The sequence below is a fragment of the Gymnoscopelus microlampas genome (genome assembly GCF_963454915.1).
Source record: "Gymnoscopelus microlampas genome assembly, chromosome: 13".
In the NCBI taxonomy this organism is placed as follows: Eukaryota; Metazoa; Chordata; class Actinopteri; order Myctophiformes; family Myctophidae; genus Gymnoscopelus; species Gymnoscopelus microlampas.
The window spans coordinates 28,263,634-28,284,023 of record NC_139950.1 but is presented as its reverse complement, the minus strand read 5'-3'; the positions used below and the strand labels follow the sequence as shown (position 1 = coordinate 28,284,023).

At 41.8% G+C, this 20,390-nt stretch overlaps 1 protein-coding gene across 1 annotated transcript; it reads left to right on the top strand.

Moving 5' to 3' along the window:
• Nucleotides 1–5,500: 5,500 nt before the first annotated feature.
• On the top strand, nucleotides 5,501–12,096 carry myoz1a (myozenin 1a). Its single transcript, XM_084075728.1, has 6 exons — nucleotides 5,501–5,695; nucleotides 7,727–7,813; nucleotides 8,589–8,764; nucleotides 9,512–9,800; nucleotides 10,737–10,887; nucleotides 11,124–12,096. Exons 2-6 carry the CDS (start codon nucleotides 7,729–7,731, stop codon nucleotides 11,356–11,358), a joined length of 936 nt encoding a protein of 311 aa, XP_083931854.1. The 5' UTR covers nucleotides 5,501–5,695; nucleotides 7,727–7,728; the 3' UTR covers nucleotides 11,359–12,096.
• The last annotated feature ends 8,294 nt before the right edge of the window (nucleotides 12,097–20,390 follow it).

Genomic DNA, 20,390 nt, shown 5'->3' with positions numbered 1-20,390 from the left:
TTTGCTATGGATGATGTGGTCAAATTCACTGCTGAGGAGACAATAGACTTTATCCAGGTTGAAAGGAACGAAAACCCAGAGAGAAATAGCGACCTTCGACGAGTCACAGACACTGGCTGTGTACCAACAACAAAAGGTGAGGCACGCTAGTCCCTTTAACTAATACTGTCAGGGAATCCCAGCGGGGCTATACCGTTTCATTCACTGGGGGAGTTCCTTGTTGACAGTAGTGTTAATCTATTTACTTAGTGTTGATCAAATGCTATTTTGACATTGTCTCTGTGATATATAAGGCTATAATGCTCACCTGGGTACTGTGTGTCATTGCCCTCCCTTATATCCAACCTCAGGCAGGTCTGCCCTCTGCTGGATAATTTGGGGAAAGGTGATAATGTGTGACACACACACGCACGCACGCACGCACGCACGCACGCACGCACGCACGCACGCACGCACGCACACACACACACACACACACACACACACCACACGCGCGCACGCACGCACGCACGGACGCACGGACGCACGCACGCACACGCACACGCACACGCACACGCACACGCACACGCACACACACACACACACACACACACACACACACACACACACACCATTACTCAGAGTGGAAGCATTATTTGGTGTCAGCCCCATTTCCAAACTTAGGACCAAGTTCCATGAGACTGGTGAAGTCAAAGACAATACGCAAGGTGGCTGTCCCAGGAAGACAACACCCCAAGAAGACCAGTTCCTCACCCTTGCTTCACTGAGGAACCATAGGCTTTCTTCCAGAGATTTACAGGCAAGATTTGCACAACGGTACCACAGACAGATCTCTGTCAAAGTTGCAGGACTCATGCCCATGGGTGCAGCCAGTCACACACCTGTGACTGGCACACACCTGCCAGCAGGTATTGTAAGTATTTTTACAGTGTTGTCTCCATTCGTTTTTATTTACGACACACACAAGGCAGAAATTTAAGTGTCAGTCACGCCTAGTACATTTTGAAAGTGCAGCTTCCTTCCTGGTGAAAGGCCTGCCCCTATAGTAGAGCTCCTATCCACGTGTTCTGGGAGTCTGATGACAGATATTCAATGCATTGAAAATCTGTCTTGAGATATTACCCAGCAACTGACTCTGACAGCCAGTCAAAGCCATGTCAATCTCTTGGGCTGGCCCCGCTTGGTGCAGCCAAAACATTCTTGAGTCTTTTGTTCACCTGATGATATGGAGGTTCAGTAGCCTACAACTCTGTAATTATTCATTTAATTGATACTGTATACATTTAAACTGCCTCTTCACTTGACATGGGTATATGAAGTTTTTCAAATGATGGAAAGGAGCCAAGGGGAGGTACATCATAACCTAAATTTAGGCAGAATATCAAATATGGCAATAATGGCATGTGCATTTTTCACATGATACAATGTTTAACATGGCTTTACATCTATATTTCTTTTCGTGGCCTAACACAGCATTTACCATACAGTGCACGGTGCTGTCGACTCACATTACAGTCACGCTATGAAAATCTGTGTGAGGCGCTGATGGCTGAGAGGTTAAGACACATACCACATATAGGCTCTAATGTCACGAGTTTGATTACAGAGCCCGACGACCTTTGCTGCATGTCATTCCCCGTCTCTCTCCATGTTTCCGGTCTATCCGAATAGAGGCAGAAAAGCCCCAAAAATATAAAAAAAAGAAAATCAAGGGTGAAGGGGGAACTGCATGCAGTCATAGTGCCACTCTTCTGGCACCCTTTACACGCACAAGGCAGGCCTGAGACCTGCCAACTATATATAGGTTCTGTTTATATCCACATAGTAACCTATTTATGGCCAGCAGAACTTTTGCCAGGCCAGCTGAGACCACCATTGTCCATAAAAATATTCTAAATGAACCTGCCTGCAAAGGTTAAAGAAACGGAACTAAAACAAATCGCTGCTTAGCACCTGCCTACTGAATCTATTTGAAGCTTTTGTGCCAGTGTGTGAAAGCCCTGGTTGTTTGATGAAAATGATATATGATGTCTATGCTTTAAAAAGATAATATTGAATATGTTATAACAAAATCCAGTTTGTGAATACAAACTAGACTGATGTTTACAACATAGGATGTTCTTATGCATAATGTCCACAACACTGCAGTGTTGTATTTAATGAAAATAGTTAGCTAAATAAGACAGCACTGAATTATTGTGTAATGAGAGTAGTCATTTATTACTGATTTCGGGTGCTGATTGCTATGATTGTCAATTCCGGAGTATGGGCAGCCTGATGGGCTGATCTAGGTTCAGGTGAGCAGGTTTGAGGCAGTGATGTGGATCATCATGTTGGCACCAAAGTGTTCTCACTCGGTTCCTCCAAGACACGAAAGGAACTCCCATAGGGCAGTTTAAGCGTTACCAGTGTGACTGAGGACATATTCCGCTGTGTGAAATGTAGTTGTTATACCAATTCCCACACATGTAGTCCCTGCCACAGGCCCACTGCAAACCCCTACAGCTGGTCATGTGGGAGGGTGTAGCAATCACCAGTTGCCAGACGCTCCTTTTCACCTGACACTGAGGAGTTTAACTGGGATGATGTAATGCTTGAAGAACATGCTATTCCTTTCCCTGATGAACAGGCACCCTGAACAACCTGTAGGAGTTGTCTAGTACAGCGACAGAGATAGATAGCTCCCCCTAGCTCGCACAAACACAGCCAATAACTCCACAGTGTTTTGATGCAGAGCAGTGGATGTGGGCTGGGAAATGGCTTTGTTGACAGGATTAATGGAAAAGGGCACAAACAGAACATCCCTGTGGTGGGGTGAAATTTGCTGACTTCCTTCTAAGTCTAGGGTGTCTTAGCCAGGGATGACTGAACATTTCAAGGGAAGATCTAAAGCTTCTTTAGAGCTGTAATCAAAACAGAGATGCCACACCTCTTAAATATTTTCTTTTTGTACTAGTAAGACTACTGAGTTAACCAGGGTTACTTGGCTCTTTACTTTTCCCTTCAATCTCTTTGCTGAAAATATCTACAAGCTCAAAATGTGAGCTTGTAGATTTTTCGGCGAATATTCACCGCCAGAATAGGGATGCTAGCGTTCAAGAGGTTAAAAGGGTTAGGCCTTGTTGCAACTTCACTACTACTATATTTGTGTTTGTATAGACAATAGTTCAAATGTTAATACAATGGTAGCTACTGTTCCTCTCATTTCACCAAAACACAAATTATGTTGTCTGGCATACGGAATATGCATGCCATCATTCCGGCATCTTTGTAACAACAAGATAATCATACTGTATCTGTAATAAATTCTCAAAATACATGTGCAATAAAATCCAAGTCTCAGGTATCCAATATTATGATCAGTGTGTCCCAAAGACATTTTCACAAAATTATTGGTCAATAAAACATTTCTGTAATATCTTCTCATGCACTTTATCCGGCTTATCTGTGGCATTGAAGACCCGCTTCTGGCTTGTGCATTGGCCGCCCAGGAGTCCTGCTCAATCAGTGACAATAATTTTAGTCTCTTATAATGCATTTTTTCACCAGGCCATGACTAATATTCTGTCAATGTGTCAATGTCTTGCTGTCGGGCAGAAACCAGCTATCTCCAGCTAACTCCAAAAAAAGAAAAATCTGAAAATGACAAAAACAAAACAAAAAGTGGAGTTTGGAGGTTTTGTTCATCATTGATAAGAACAGCTAAATGGACCTCCAACTCCAAGCTCACAATAAGGTTGGCGGTCAAAAGGGGGTGGAGCCTGGAGTCAGCAAAACCAGCTAACTCCACCCCCTTTGGTGGAGTTAGCTGGTTTAGCAGAAAGTCTGAGGATCCAATGGAGTTGTCAGGAGCGCTTTTTAATACTTTTCATTGGTTCAATATTTTTTTAATCAACACACAGACGTAAAGGGTGTATAATAGCACTGATTTATGGAAAAAAAGTGGGAAAATGGAGACTGTGATATGTGATTTGTGATAGATTCTTTTCTTTATTTGTTTAAAAAAAAGCTACAATCTACATGTGCTACCCGAGATTCAAACAAGGGTCCCGTGCAAAGTGCTGACACATTTCTACCACTGAGTTTACTCACTTACTCACTGGAGTTCAGAAATTTGACCTAAGGGTAGTGCCACTTGTCAACCAATAGTGGTCCAACCCAATCACAGGAGAAAGATTTCTGGGGAGTCCAGTTGGGTAAGTTATATTGTATTAAAATACTCTACCATACAGAATGGACAGAATGACGTTTTATACACAAAATAATTATGGATTGCAGCTTTAAATCTGTTACTATATAAATAACAAAACTGTGGTGATTGGAGGTGGTCTACCTGCTCTTTTATTAAGAGATTTGCAGCCTGGTCGCCAAAGAAAAAGAAAATGTTGGCACTATAGGTTTCTGCAAATCACAGTATACATAGAATGTGGACATTTTTCAACCCATTATGGCCAGGTCATCCACGTAACCACGTTTTCTGGATGTTGTTTCCAGAAGGTCCAATAGATGTTAAACAGCAACGGAGAGAGGACAGACCCCTGTGAAATCCCGTTTCTCAGTCTTCTAAGCCTGCTTCGCTGGCCATCGCCGGTATGTAGGATGAAGCTGTGGTTTGACAGCATCTCCATGATGAAGTTCAGCACATGACGATTTGGGATTGTCCTCAGTAGCTTCAGGCGGAGTTCGCTGTGCCAGACGGTGTCATATGTGGCTGTGAGGTCCAGTAGAACTACTCCAGCTTTCTCTTTGGCCTGGAAACTGTCTTCAATGTCTTGCGTGAGCAGTGTAACCTGGACACCGCCCTGTCAATACTCTGCCTAGGTCACAAACTATAATCATGGCGGCCACGTCACCCACATGAATGGTTGGGTATGGGCCACAACCCCAATGAAGGGTTGTGGCCCGTACCTAAATCCACTTCGCTGAATAGAGAGACAGGAAACTGAGGGCAGAGAAGGGGAAGTGTACAACACAGGTCTCGGGCTTGAATTGAACTGGAGACGTTGCTAACAGTTGATGCACTATCTAGGTGACTACTAGCACTCCCTAATATAACCTTGTATCTTAAATGGTAGCTGCCCATATCCTATAGTATTCCTACATTTGACCTTGTCCATCATGTTGCAAGGGTCCTTATAGGATGGATCTGAAAATGTGAGAATCTAGTACCGCCCCCGCCACCCTCTGTCTTTCTGTACCTCAAACACTCCCCAGAGTCCTTTGAGGCTATCTGAGACTGAGATTCCCCTTCCAACTCTACCCAGTCCGCCGCTACTAAAGATAGGCCTCTGAACCATCTGCAAGAATAATTTTGCTCTCTTAAATATCCCCATCAGCACTTTATGCTAGCCAACAGAGATTTCTCCCCTGCCTTAACTGCCCCCTCCCCACCACCACCACCACCGCCACTGACTCAAACTCCAATCCTCACCCCCTCCTCCCCTCACCGTGGCCGTTCCCCCCACCCACCGTTACCCCCCACCCACCCCCCCTCTCCCCACCCTGTGGAATATCTGCCATCCAAGCAAAGGGTGAGTTTTGCACTCCCTGGGATCTGGGTCCAGCCATAGGGTCAGAGGCATCGTGGGATTTGTAATACTTTGATCGAGATCACAAACCTTTAGCCTCAGGTCTCCGATTCTGTATTTGGTATTTATAGGTCCATTTCTCTCACCAGGATTACACCAAAAACCCGGTGAGTGGATCTGCAACCCATCAGTGTGTCTCAGTTATTTTACTAACCATCATACCGCTTGGAATCTAACCAAAAGGCTGGCTGCTCCAGCCTAATGTTATTGGGGAAAGGTAATAATGTGTTACAGCCTTTGAACATACGGTATTGTGATCTTCTTGGTAAAAACTGTGCAACTGCTCTTGGGAATTACAAGTAATGGAAGAGGATCTGAAAGAGTTGATGACTCAGTGAAGCAAGTTGTTAATTTATTAATTTTGTGGACTATAAAGTATTTTTGATGCTGTCAACCAGTGCAGCAAAATAGTGCTAGAAGCTCCTTTGCTCCTTTGAGAGTTCCTCAGTAAGTCTTAAAATGACCAGAGGAATGGGAGAATGTGCTGACCACTCCCCGAGCAGCTAAGATTTTATAAGGAGTTACCAAACCCTGGCTTGAAATCTGAACGGAGTGGGGGGGCAGCTTGTGATTATTTTAGGAAGATGAAAACGCACCATCCTTCTAACATGAACCAACCCAAATCCTAACTGAAGGTTTGAGAGAGATTCAGAAATTCCATCCGATTTTTTGTCAACTGCGTGCGTTGTGTCCTTATGAGTTGTGTCAAGCCCATCTGATAGGCCTCTGGTGCTAAAATGTCTTGGCTGAAAATGGCATTTAAAAATAGCTGCAGTGGATTGAGTTACAGTCAGTAGATGTGATGTGATGTTTTGCCAATTGACAGGGCCTTTAAGATACTCCTTCGAGCTGAAGGCTCCAATGGTCCTTTGGGTAGATAGTGTGATATAAACAGGTGAGGTAATGTAAGGATCCCCAACCTCAACCAGTAAACATGGGCACCTACAAATATTTTGCAGATTCATTATTATAATCATTATAGATAGGTTTGTGTTTTGCCCATGACAGGACCATGACCTGTCTTTCAGCAATACATAGCTTTAAGCTTTGAATTCATTGAGGTAGCTGCCCACCACAGCCATTTTGTTGTTGTTCAGTGAGCTGTTACGTACACGTGAACTATTGGGGGTACCTTGCCCGAGTTAACAGTCATCATTGAAGGAGGAAGGAATCCAAAACTTTTAAAGTCTGGTCAGTGGTCAGCATAGAATGATCAGAATGATACCCAACTGTATTTATGATTCAAAAGCCTGAATGTTAAAGTTGTTGAATGGTGTTGTGCTGTTGTGTTTACATGCACTCAGTGTGTGTACAGTATCTGATGTCTCAGAGCCAAACTCAAGTGTATAGTGTGGGCTGTATGTCAGCCCAGACATCTGTTTGGCTGGAGAATGTGGGGAATCTGAGGGCACTGACATATGCCTTGAACTTGAAAAATGAGCAGGAGTGGAGTGGGGGGGGGGGGGGGTAGTGGGGGGCGGGCGGGCGATGTTGTCTGCCTGATCATGGCCCTCTAGGTTTGTGTTCTGTAGTTTCAATTCAAGGTTTGTTGATGGAAGTGGTTATGTTGGATGGGTAACACTTTGGTGGAAAGGTAGAATGTTTCAACAATCACACACTAATTTTAGTGCCGTATTCAGACGAACCCAGGACTATGATTGGTGAAGTTGAATTACATGAAACTAGAAATAGAAATAGAATGGAAATAGAAATAATTGCAGAGTCCAGATGACAATGTTTTCATTCACTCATAACATAATTCGAGGCAACAACTTCATACAACTCAATAGTTGGCATGAACTGAAGATACATGTTATCACCTCTTTTTGATCGTGTTTTAACTATTATAGTTATTTCACAGCAGTGACAAAAACTCAGGGAATTGTTACGGTGTCACAATCTCATCTCATATGTTTTTTCTAGATTAGAATAATAGAATCCCAGAATACAGGTTTGAAGGTACGCAGGTTTGAAGTTACGCAGATATGCAGTCAAATGTGATTACTGTTTTAGGGTGCATTTTCAAATTAACATGGATGAACTTTAGGATTTATTTTTGTGTTTTTTATCTATCCAGGTCACAAACACTGCCGACTATCACCTTTTCAACAATATTCTATTTTTCTCCTTCTCTCTAGAGATGCCTCTGGGAACACCTGCACCACCAAACAAGAGGAAAAAGCCCAACAAAATCGTTACTGACCTCTCACTTATAAGTCAGGATGGTAAGGCTTAGGTACTTACCTCTTAAACACATGGGTACTTATATTAGAATAATATTCTACAACTAAATGTCTGCAAACAAGTAAAAATAGCATAATAATAGATAATTTGTGTGTTTAAGTAAACTAGAGAGATAAAGTTAATGAGCATGCACTGTGGCCTGTGGGTGTCAAAAATGAAATAATGAAAAAGGTGACACAAAGTGACAAAAGACACGCACATCCTGTCCTGTTGGGCTGGGTGCTGGATCAAAAACTCAACATGAAATAACAATACAAATTCCCATAACAGAATGCTGCTTCCATAGTGTTTTTTTTCTTTATTGGTGGTAACGTTTCGAGCCGGGAGGCTCAAAGGTCTGAGGAAGAGCCTCCCTGCTCGAAACGTTACCACCAATAAAGAAAAACCCCACGATGGGAGCAGCATTCCTGTGTGCGGATTTTATTGTTATTTCATGTCAAAAAACAATACTCACCTCAGCAGTGAGCTCTTTAGTATCATCATCTACGGACCTGAGGTTCTTTGTTAAGAAATATTCTGAAGCATGCATCCTAAGTAACAGTAATCGCCTGTAATATAACCTGGCAACCAGGATAATGGTTGTACCTTCACTGTATACACTGCTTGTTCACTAGCTAAATTAAAATGATATATTTCTATCTGTCCTTTGAATTGAAATGTGGTAATATCATGTAATATCATGATATCTGATTACTGTATTAAATAACCTTTGTTTATTATTGCGTAAGACAAATGTAATAATTTCCTGTTCCCTAGAACAAGAGCCAGAGGAGTTGGACCTGGGAATCAAGGTCAGGACTCCCAAAGACATCATGCTGGAAGAGCTGTCCCTCGATAAGAACCGTGGTTCAAAGATGTTTAGGATGAGACAAATCAGGGTGGAGAAGTTCATCTATGAGAACAACCCAGACCTTTTCAGCAGTGAGTCTATGGTAAGACTTGACTTGAAGGAAAATCATATTTATGGAAGAACCCTTCCTCAAGAGCCATGGAAAAACAATATCAGGGTTCCAGAAATGTATGCAGTGAACTTCTTAAGAGTCTGAAGAGAAATTATATTGTGGTAGGAAGGATCTTTTCAATGTCAGTGTATTTGATGTGTTTGACACAGCTGTGTTTGGGTCTCCTTTTCCAAATTCACTGATCTATTGTGATATACATTTTTTAGCCTACATCTATTCACAATCAATCAAAGTAATAAAGATATGCATCCATAGAAACACAGGGCTTATGGCATCCAACCCGCAAACTGGCAAATGCATTTTGTCTGTGAGCTCCAACTTGGTCAAGGGAAGCCATTTACTAGATCTATCAATGCCCAAAGTGCCAAAGGCAGAGCCATATCACGAGAAAATATGAATGAAAATGAGGGATTCATGCTAACTAACATTACAAAGAGATTTTAAGAAGGCAACAATTAATGTTTAGAAAAACGCTAGACTAATTATTAACCATTATAATCATCAACCTTTTTTTCCTGTAAAAATTAAAACGGACCATAAAAAATATCAAGCATAGTAATTGTTATGTGAAAAACATGACGTTCATGTTTCAAAAGAAAAGGATAGTGTGTAAATTAACCTTTAATATCAAGTGCTGTTAAATTGTGTTACACACTGTATTTTCCCTCTGGCATACCTGGACAGCAGTTCCCCTGTTCTGATGACTATTTGTTTCAGGAGAACTTCCAGAAGTTTGTGCCCAGTCTTGGAGGTCAGATGATGGACGTCGGGGGACACCTTCTGCTGGGTACACATGGTGGAGCTGGAGGAGGGGCTCCTGCGGTCCCACCAAAGCCTGGAAGTAAAGGAGCAGGCGCTGGGTTGGCCGGAGGGGCAGGAGGGCTAGGAGGGGCAGGAGGGGCAGGAGGGGCAGGTGGGGCAGGTGGGGCAGGTGGAGTAGCAGGTAGCGGAGGTCCTGGTGGGCATGCTGGAACTGGAGCTGGAGGCGAGTGGACTCCACTTAAAGGTCAGTTAGTGTTTACTTTGGCAGGAACTGTACTGTGTAATTTCAAGTCATGTTAGGAGAGGCATAGTATTCTGTTGTCTGGTCAATTTGCAATCAAGCCTCACACATTTCATTCAAAATATAGCAACCATGCATTTGAATAGGCATGAGAATGGAGAGATCACTCCAGAAATACACTTTAATAACTATAATCAATCTTGGATTTAACTGACCATTTCCAACCCTGTCCACTGTCATCTTTGAAATGTTTCTATTCTGTTGTGCTCTATAAGCCATGATATTGCCCAGGTCCCGCTTGAAGCGAAAATCCACCCTAAAGTAGAATTTACATTTTGCTATTTCAGTGATATTGGACAGTTAATCTACAAACATAGGCAGCTGTCTCCCTAAACTTGGATTCAGAGCATCAATATTTGACTTTATAATGTCATGAGATTAAACTTTTTGGAGTTGATCCGTTGACATTGAATTAGAGACTGATCTCATGGGCTCATAGATTTATTTATTTTTTACATATGACATCCAAATGAAATTTATTTGAAAGTAGGGCTTACAGCTCTGAATCTGTAAAATTACCATGTGTACACAGTAAAATCCTCATTGTTTACATTTGGTTACATTTTTACACTCTCAGAGTTAGATTAAGAGGATTTTTACTGTGTACTGTCATAGTGTCCTATGAATGGGTCCATTACTCACTGTCAATGCAGAAGCTATAGGATTTGTCTCGATGCCATCATCACTGCAGTCTTGCCTCTTTGTTTTTTCAGGCAGACAAATTAAAACTCAGCTTTAACATATTACAGAAACAACATTGTAGTATGTGAAGTTTGTGTTAGGGTGAAGTTTCCATTTATTCAGTCCATAGATGTATGTCTGTATAGAATTTACTTCCTCCCTGCTTATTATTATGAACATTGATGGGATGATGCACAGGTGGTGGAGGAACGGATATTCATGTGAAGATGTACATGTCTCCCTGGGAGAAGGCCATGAAGGGTGATGAGGCTCTGACAGCTACTCTGAAAACTGCAATGGGTGTCCCCGGTGCTAAAGAGGAGCTGGTCAAGTTCAAAAGTTTCAACAGGTATTTACTTCCACTTGGTCTTATGACAGTGTCACACAAAAACTGTCTTGTAGATCTGCTATTTTCCATTTTTGAACTTTAAAAAAAAAAGTATTTGAAATAAATAAAATATATATATATTTTAAAAACTTTTGAAATGTTTTTAAATGTTTAGATATAAAAAATTGTCTAAAATGACATGCTCAAAATAGGGACACCAGGTTGAAAGTGTTTATTACTGTCCATTACTCTGTTAGGACTGCCATGCCTTTTGGAGGCTACGAGAAAGCCAACCAGCTCCTGAAATTCCAGCTGCCAGACATCGAGGCAAGCAAAGTAGAGCCTGAGCCAACGGTGTACCAGAGCGAAGTTCGCTGTCGGCCTTCCTTCAACCGCACGCCTATTGGCTGGGTGGGAAACAACGAGCACAGCAGCAGCATCCACATGGAGACGGACGCCGTGCCCTTCGATGGAGAGACCGACGAGCTGTGATGACCGCACATAATGATTAATTTATACGCCATACTCGATCCTTTGGCGAACAACACGTCTTACGACGAAGTATAAATCAGGCTGTGATACATGCATACAATCATATTATGCAAACACACACACACACACACACACACACACACACACACACACACACACAATAGAAGAGCTTACAGTTCAGTCAGATAACTATAGGCTGCGCTGCTGATGGAGATAAAGCTATCAATGTGGATGACAGACTGTGCATGAAACAAACCCCCCAATAATTGTCCCCAATGTTTGGTTGTTAAGCAAGAAAATAAGATATTAACGAGGTGAGATGGAGGTAAAACATGTTTCTTTGTTACGTAAGTTCAAATACTGTTGTCCTTGGTTAGGAGTTGTGCATTTTGTCAAGGAAAGAAAGAAATGAGTATGAGAGATTTAGGCTGTGTCGTTTTTTTTTGTCTGCATGCAGTCTTGATGACAGCTCCTTAATAGCTTTTACTCTGTAGCACACAACTGTTATTTATCAATGCCTTTTTTGTTGTTGTTAAGGCCTTTTGACCCTGGTGACCTTTGCACCCTTTTGACTGTGACTGTACATCCCTCTTCATGATGCCTATTATGACCTTTTCGTGCCAATTACTCAGTTGCAGAATGACAGGCAATGTATTCAATTCAACTGAAACTCTACTGACTGGTACATTAGTCCACTGTATCGACCAGTTCTTCCACAATAAACAATTTCAAATTGTTGTATTCCTTGTAGAATTAATCATATGGCGGACTGTAGAACTCTGTGTGTGTGTGTGTGTGTGTGTGTGTGTGTGTGTGTGTGTGTGTGTGTGCGTGTGCGTGTCCGTGCGTGCGTACAAAATGTAACAAAGAATATATTGTATGACGTCAAAGAATGTTGAGGACATCATCCTCTTGTAGAAGGGCATTAACTGCAACTAGAGCATGTGTGTTAAACAAATAACTATAATAATGTCCATAAAGTATATCTATCTGTGTTAGGCCTACCAGAGCCCTGTTAGTCAGCAGGTGAAGCTGACTAACAGGGCTTTGGTAACACTGTGTAATAATGATAATACGGTAATAATAATAATTATTATTATTATTAAAGTTTACATAACTTTACATAAACATTGACACATGAAGATGTGAGAATCATCATCTATGCTTTGTAGTGTGACGAAGTAGGGCATTAATTTACAAAAAAAACATACGTTAAAATACAGAGATAAGAGGTTTCTGCCCGACAGCAACGAAATACGATGTTAAATGTCATGCATGTTTAGACGTATCAAATGCAGGCTAGCCAGTGGGCTGCCAAGCCAAAAACACACACCAGCAGCACCAGGACCGCCGCCCCATACTCAATGTAGTGGTCCAGTTTGCGGGCGACCCGACCCAAACGGAGCAGACGGACCACCTTCAGCGAGCTGAAGAGACTGCTGATCCCCTAAAAGATGGGACAAGAGAGGAGATAGAGAGAGGAAATAGAGAGAGGAGATGGAGAGAGGCACATGTCACTGTGGGCTCCATAGCAATGATGGGGAGAAAGCATGCAGTGAAACCTACTTGGTTTTGACTTGCTTTTTTCTATTTTGGCCTTGAAAATTTCAAAGTACAACAACACTGAAGTATATGACGACTCACTGGGATTTGAACATGGAACCTCTGTGCTGAGAGTCCAACCTTTAGACCCCTACTCCATCTCTCCGCCATGCCAAATAGGTCTCTTTGTGGTTTTGACTTGCTCTTTTGTATTTTGGCCTTGAAAATTTCAAAGTACAACACTGATGTATGTGATGACTGGGATTTGAACATGGAACCTCTATACTGAGAGAACCTTTAGACTTTACCCATTGTGCTACCAGCTCCCTTGCTATGAAAGGTCTTCATTCCTCTTTGTGGAACAACACACAACAGTACACAACAGTAAAAAAGAAAAGAAAAAAGAACTTTACAGCATATTACTTTGTCTATGGTTTGCTGTGCTGTTACCTGTCTAGATGTTTCAATGTTAATGAACCCCAATGGAAACAAGCCTTTGGGTTTTCTCTCATTATTTATTTGGCCTTCATTTAGGCATGGCACAGTGGCCCACTGGATAAAGAGCCTGCCTGAGAAACAGAAGGTTGTGAGTTTGATTCTTAACCCTGACATTGTGTGAAAATAAAGACATTTGGAATAAATACATAGATTCTTTTTAAGTTTTAAATATACATCTTTTTCATGGGGGGCCCTGACACTACATCTTTTCACATTGAGGTCCACTGCCAAATAGAAGTCAATTCGGGGGGTCCTTGACAACAAAATGTTTTAGAACGTTTAGAGCGTTTCTAAGAAGGGGGAGTATTGCATGCAATAGCTACTTCAATTGAAACAAGCCTTTGGCTTTTCTGTTGATGCACATTTTTCAGTTTGCAAAAAGCACACTGCACACATACTATATGTAGGCTAATAGCAAACACAAATAGGTCTAAATGAAATGATTGTACATGATAAATAAATAAAAATATACAATAAAGAAAGCATGCACACCCACATTCAAGTGATCAAATGCACAGCAACATCCTATGCCTATGCTTGAACCACAATGAAATTAAAACATGCAGTCAGCATGTGGTGAATATTCTGGTGTTGCTCAGTATGCAACCATCTTTCACATGAACAGCTTTGCATAAAAAGTGCATTCAGGTATTATGAATCAATGAATTGAGTGCTAACATGTAATGTAAATATACACAACAGGACAAAGGTGAAACAGTAAGCACAGCGCTCCAGGGAATCGAACCCTGTTCCCAGTAGAAACCAGGCGCACCGACTACCAGCGCTTGTTTGCCATGTTGACACCATATTGCATACTTGCATTAAAATGAATGAAAAGATATGAATAACTATATTTATGAATCATTACAATTGTCTAATGGACTGTTGTTAGCTTTAAGCCCAAGCTGCAGGTTACAGACAGCCCAGTACACAATTATACAATCCCAGGTCGATCTAAAAACGAATGTTACATGATTTAGTGGCGTTTCTGTGGAAAATAAAGGGCACTTTACCTGGATGATGATAATGATGCTGCTGCTGCAGCTAATGCTGCTGCTAATGCTGCTGCTAGTGCCGTGACCACTGCAGCATAATAATAACTGTCAAGTTCTTTCACAGTTCAGCTCCAAACCCAAGACAAGGACACAACTCAGTCTCAAACTCAATTTCAAACTCAATTTCATTTTGGTTGGCTTCTTTTCGTTGATTGGTCAATCATAGTCAGGTTGTAAACCTTAAAAGACAGAGAGAAAACAAGGTTTAACAACATTGCCGTTTTACAACAAATTAGGGTATTTATTAAACAACTTAGGGTTTTCAAATAATACATTTTTTAAAACAATAATGTTTTAAAACAATAAATGCTTTAAAACAATTAAATGTCTTAAAGCAATTAAAGCCCTTAGACCAAACAAAAAGTGTCTTTAACCAATCAATGTCTTAAACAAGTTAAGTAAATCATTTGAATTAAACATTTTAAATGAATTAAACATTTAAAATGAATAAACCATCTTAAGTCCTTTAAATGGAATAAAGACACATTTTAGGAAAAATAGTAGACCCTCAAGCTTGTAGATCGGCTATTTTTCACTTAGCATTTTAAGCATTTCTTAAACATGGCAAATTCATGAATTCCACATTTTAGTAGTCTTAACTCAAATAAACCATAACATGGTAATTTCATGAATTTTCTACATTTTAGTAGTTTTAAATCATAAACAGAATTTTAACCTTTTAACCAATCAAGTGCTAATAAACCAGGGAAATGTAAATGCAACGCAAACCATGAGCAGGGCGCCACAGGGAATCGAACCCTGTCCTAGTAAAACCAGGAGAACCAGACCAGCGCCTTTTTGTTTTTTTTGCGTTTGTTTTTTTTATGACGCGAATGACGCATTTTATGACGCGAATGGCGCAACGCAAGTGACCTCCCTAACCCTAACCAGCAGCACCCTAACCAGCAGCAGTAAAGAATTAAAAAAAGTTCCTACCTTCCAGCCATCTTCACTGCACACGCTGCAGCAACAGCATCATAGTTCCTACCTTTCTGCCATCTTCACTGGACACGCTGCAGCAACAGCCATAGATATAGAAACTTAGATCAGGTCACAGCGGATCATCCGTTTCCATCTGCGTCTTCTTCTGTCACTCCAGCCACCTGCATGTCCTCAAGATGTCTTCTTCTGGTCAACTTCAGATTCTGGAAAGAAAGATATAACAGTTCAGTTGTGTAGGCCATTGTTTTCTTTTTGTTTTGCGTTGGCGGATTTCTTTTGCGAATGGCACATTTTATGACGCAACACAAGTGACCTCCCTAACCCTAACCAAGAGCAGCAAAGAATTTGAAAAAGTTCCTACCTTCCAGCCATCTTCACTGCACACGCTGCAGCAACATCATCATAGTTCCTACCTTTCTGCCATCTTCACTGCACACACTGCAGCAACAGCATCATCGTTCCTACCTTTCTGCCATCTTCACTGCACACGCTGCAGCAACAGCCATAGATATAGAAACCTAGATCGTCACAGCGGATCATCCGTTTCCATCTGCGTCTTCCTCTGTCACTCCAGCCACCTGCATGTCCTCAAGATGTCTTCTTCTGGTCAACTTCCGATTCTGGAAAGAAAGACAAAACAGTTCAGTTGTGTAGGCCATTGTTTTCTTTTTGTTCTTTTGCGAATGGCACATTTTATGACGCGAATGGCGCAACACAAGTGACCTCCCTAACCCTAACCAGCAGCAGCAAAGAATTTTAGAAAGTTCCTACCTTCCAGCCATCTTCACTGCACACGCTGCAGCATCATAGTTCCTACCTTTCTGCCATCTTCACTGCACACGCTGCAGCATCAGCATCATAGTTCCTACCTTTCTGCCATCTTCACTGCATACGCTGCAGCAACAGCATCATAGTTCCTACCTTTCTGCCATCTTCACTGCACACGCTGCAGCAACAGCGTCATAGTTCCTACCTTCCAGCCATCTTCACTCCACACGCTGCAGCAACAGCCATAGATATAGAAACCTAGATCGTCACAGCGGATTATCCGTTTCCATCTGCATCTTCCTCGTCACTCCAGCCACCTGCATGTCCTCAAGATGTCTTCTTCTGGTCAACTTCAGATTCTGGAAAGAAGACAAAACAGTTCAGTTGTGTAGGCCATTGGTTCTCAGTGTGGGGGTCCCGGGACCCCCACGGGGTGTTAATATAGCATCACAATAATTTTAACCCTTTATATTTTGGCTGTTCAAAAATAGCAGATATACAAGCTCAGGCCAGCACCGAATACCACGCTATGAGCTTGTAGATCTGCCATTTTTGAACAAAATCGGTGTGTGTGTGTGTGTGTGTGTGTGTGTGTGTGTGTGTGTGTGTGTGTGTGTGTGTGTGTGTGTGTGTGTGTGTGTGTGTGTGTGTGTGTGTGTGTGTGTGTGTGTGTGTGTGTGTGTGTGTGTGTGTGTGTGTGTGTGTGTGTGTGTGTGTATATATATATATATATATATATATATATAAATAGTCCATCCAATAGTCAGGCTAAAAAGATATATCTTTTTTTCCCCTCTTTTTTAAGCAAACATAACTCAAATATTTGCTTCTGGGGGTCCCTGGAACCAAATATTTGAGATGGGGCCAAATACATTTAATTTTGGGGGTCCTTGACATGAAAGTTTGAGAACCACAGGTGGAGGCCTACAGGGTCACATTTTGGAAGCCTTCACTACCGTGCTTATAGTCTGTTCTGGTTTCAGAAATTACTAAAGACAGGTAGTAGTTCACAAACATTTACATGTCAAGGACCCCCCCAAAGTCATTTGTATTTGGCCACAGATCCCATCTGAAAACATGTGCCAGGGACCCACATACAAGATTTGTGTTAATAATATTGTTTGTAATACAACACACATCTTGTAGCCTTACAGGGTCCCTGTCATAGGAGAGTCCTTGATATGGAAGAGGTTTGAAAACAACTGACTGAGTTGGTTTTAGTAGTTGTAGTTTAGTTGTAGGCTATATTTTAGGCTATAACCCCAATTCTTAAACAATAATGTTAAATAGTCAGGCTAAAAAGATGTAATTTTCATATCATTCAAACAGTTTGTATTTACCTGCAACAGGGGGACAGGTTCCATTCTGAAGTGATCCACCCGGGCATCTCTCACCTGCCTTCTATTTATATCTAATAAGCACTGCTCACATCCAGTCAATCAACATAATGATGATTGACTAATTGTGTGTGTGTGTGTGTGTGTGTGTGTGTGTGTGTGTGTGTGTGTGTGTGTGTGTGTGTGTGTGTGTGTGTGTGTGTGTGTGTGCGTGTGCGTGTGCGTGTGTGCGTTTATGTTCTTCATGTTATTAGTGGAAGGTAACTGGGGTCTTGTTTTTCAAGGCACAAGGACCCCTGTGTTAGTGAGCGCTACCTACTGGGCTGGCAGCATTCCAATAATTTAACAGTGGGTAGCAATATTCAATAAATCACAAGTGTGAATAAACAAGCTTAGTTTGAGAAGAACAGTGGGCAGCAGACACAGCAGCACCCAGAAACAAGTATTGGCTTCAATACCTAGGCTGGACTTGAACCTGTGGCCCTGTTTGCAGATATCACAGAGGTGTTCACCAACTCCACTGCCCTACAGCACCACCACACATTTACACATCCTTTCTTTTAGTACTTTTAAGTGTAGTTCCTGGATGTTAAGTCTTCAAAACATGCTTCAGAGTAAAGGAGCAGGTGGATTTGAACCCACGACTTTTGGATCATGTAGACAATGTTCAGCACAGTGAGCTGAGCTACCATGCTGCCTGCTTATCCAGACCAGTTTGTGTTCTGCTTTAAGTGACTACTAACAACGATACAAACAAAATACAGATTTTTGTTTTGGTATATTGTGCTGTTGCTTGTCTAGAATCTCTAGGTGTTTGAATGTTTATGGAGCACAATGGAAACAAGCCTCTGGCTTTATTGTGAGGAATCCATCCAAGTACAATAGTTAATTGAGTTCGGATTCTCTCTACATAATGGCAAAAGGTCCTGGGTTCAAATCCTACAAATAGCAGATCTACATGTTTAATTCATTGTATAACTGTACCTCTGTGCTTTTTGCAAACTGTTAATAAAGTATTCAATCAATCAAAACAATCTTGAAATAATTGTGACAAAGTTTTAATACTTTTGAAAGTACTTTCTTTGGGGGCCCCCTGGCATAAAATCTCTTCAGATGAGGGTCCGCAGCAAAATACAATTTGGGGGTCCTTGATATGAAGAATTTGAAAACCACTGTGTTGTTCAAAGGAGTGGCCATAGTTGAATGGGTAGAGAACCTGTCTTGTAAACAAAAAGCCCTGGGTTCAAATCCTGAGCCTGGCAATGTGATTGCGTCCATGAGATAGGCACTGAGTTCCTAGCTGCTCCTCTGTGGGTGGCCAGGGACGTGCACAGATAGACTCTAGGTGGTGCTAGAGCACCTGCCCTCTTGACCAGAAGTGCCCTTTTGAAAAAAAGGGGGAAAAAGTTTTTTTTTTCCAGTTTACAGCAGGGGTCTTCAACAGGGGGTCCAGGACCCCTAGGGGGTCGTCAGAGTTACTACAGGGGGTCCACCAAATCTTTATGTGATATGATTTTTCTTTTTACCATAACCACTCGAAACCTAGCATCCCTTTTCTGAGGAGAACTTTAGCCAAAAATAGCAGATCTACAAGCCCTCAACGCCTCGCGCTGAGGGCACCCATAAGTGCCCAGAATGTTTTGGTTCTCTCTCTCTCTCTCTCTCTCTCTCTCTCTCTCTCTCTCTCTCTCTATCCATAAAAGCACGTTTAACCTATCTTATGTAGATGATGCACATGCCTTGTGCGTCTGTCTACAAACTAAGTGCCTTTGATCCTAACCACCTTTGATGTGTGCGAGAATGGGCCATCAAGTTTGTCTGATCTCCCATTGGGGAGCTAACGACCGTTGTTGATTCATTGACTGAAGCCATCCACACCTATTTAATTGTTTGTTTGTTTTTCCTCGAAAGCAAAGTTGTAAAAGACAGTGACTCATGGAGAAATCATGATGTCATCTCAATCACCTCAATCAATGATCAAGGTAAAGCTTGATCACCAGTGCAATCGTATGCCCTCTGCCCATGATGGGCAATGGAATTGACACTATAGTAAAATTAGAATATCAGATTTGTGGGGAATTACGAGAGAAGGAGAGCTCTGAATTTTGCCTACTGTGCACCCAGGCTGGGATGAGCAGCATGGGCTAAATAGGCCCATGGTTTATTCTGGTATAGGTGGAAAGATTCTGGGCACTACAAGGATAACTGGGCACCTTGGACGAGTGGGCATTAGGGACATGTGGGTACTTGGAAGAGTGGGCACTTATGGGTGGATATGAGTGGGCGCTAGGGAAATTTGGGCACCAGGAAGACTGGGCACTGGTAAACTGGTGTTAATAATCATTGTTAATAAAGAATACAGACAGACAGACAGGCAGGCAGGCAGGCAGGCAGGCAAACAGACAGACAGACAGACAGACAGACAAACCCACCCTCCCACCCAGGCCGTGACACCAAAAATAGCCAATCTACAAGCTCGCGATATAGGCTATAGATAGACAGACAGACAGACAGACAGACAGACAGACAGACAGACAGACAGACAGACAGACAGACAGACAGACATACCCGGGCCATGAGAATGCACTCACTCACACTAACCGATGCGCTTACTTCAATTATAATATAATAATAATTATAATAATCCTACACTTCGCAGATATACATTATTATATTATGAACCACTAACATACATACGCTATTTGAAAATAGCAGATCTACAAGCTCACAATAACAGTTGTTGTGAGCTTGTAGATCTGCTATTTGTTGATTTTTTTTTTTCTTTTTTTTTTTTCTTTTTTCTTTTCTGAAACCGCTCCATTAGCGGCGCTAAGGTGGAGCTTGGAGTTTGGGGGTCCCTAATAAGACCCCCAAAAATGTTTACTGCAAT

Excerpts from the sequence above, each read along its gene's own strand:
- myoz1a (XM_084075728.1), top strand. The coding sequence starts at position 7,729 with ATGCCTCTGGGAACACCTGCACCACCAAACAAGAGGAAAAAGCCCAAC. Across the intron at positions 7,814-8,588 it reads CTCACTTATAAGTCAGGATG|AACAAGAGCCAGAGGAGTTG; the intron begins GTAAGGCTTAGG and ends CCTGTTCCCTAG. Across the intron at positions 8,765-9,511 it reads TTTTCAGCAGTGAGTCTATG|GAGAACTTCCAGAAGTTTGT; the intron begins GTAAGACTTGAC and ends TATTTGTTTCAG.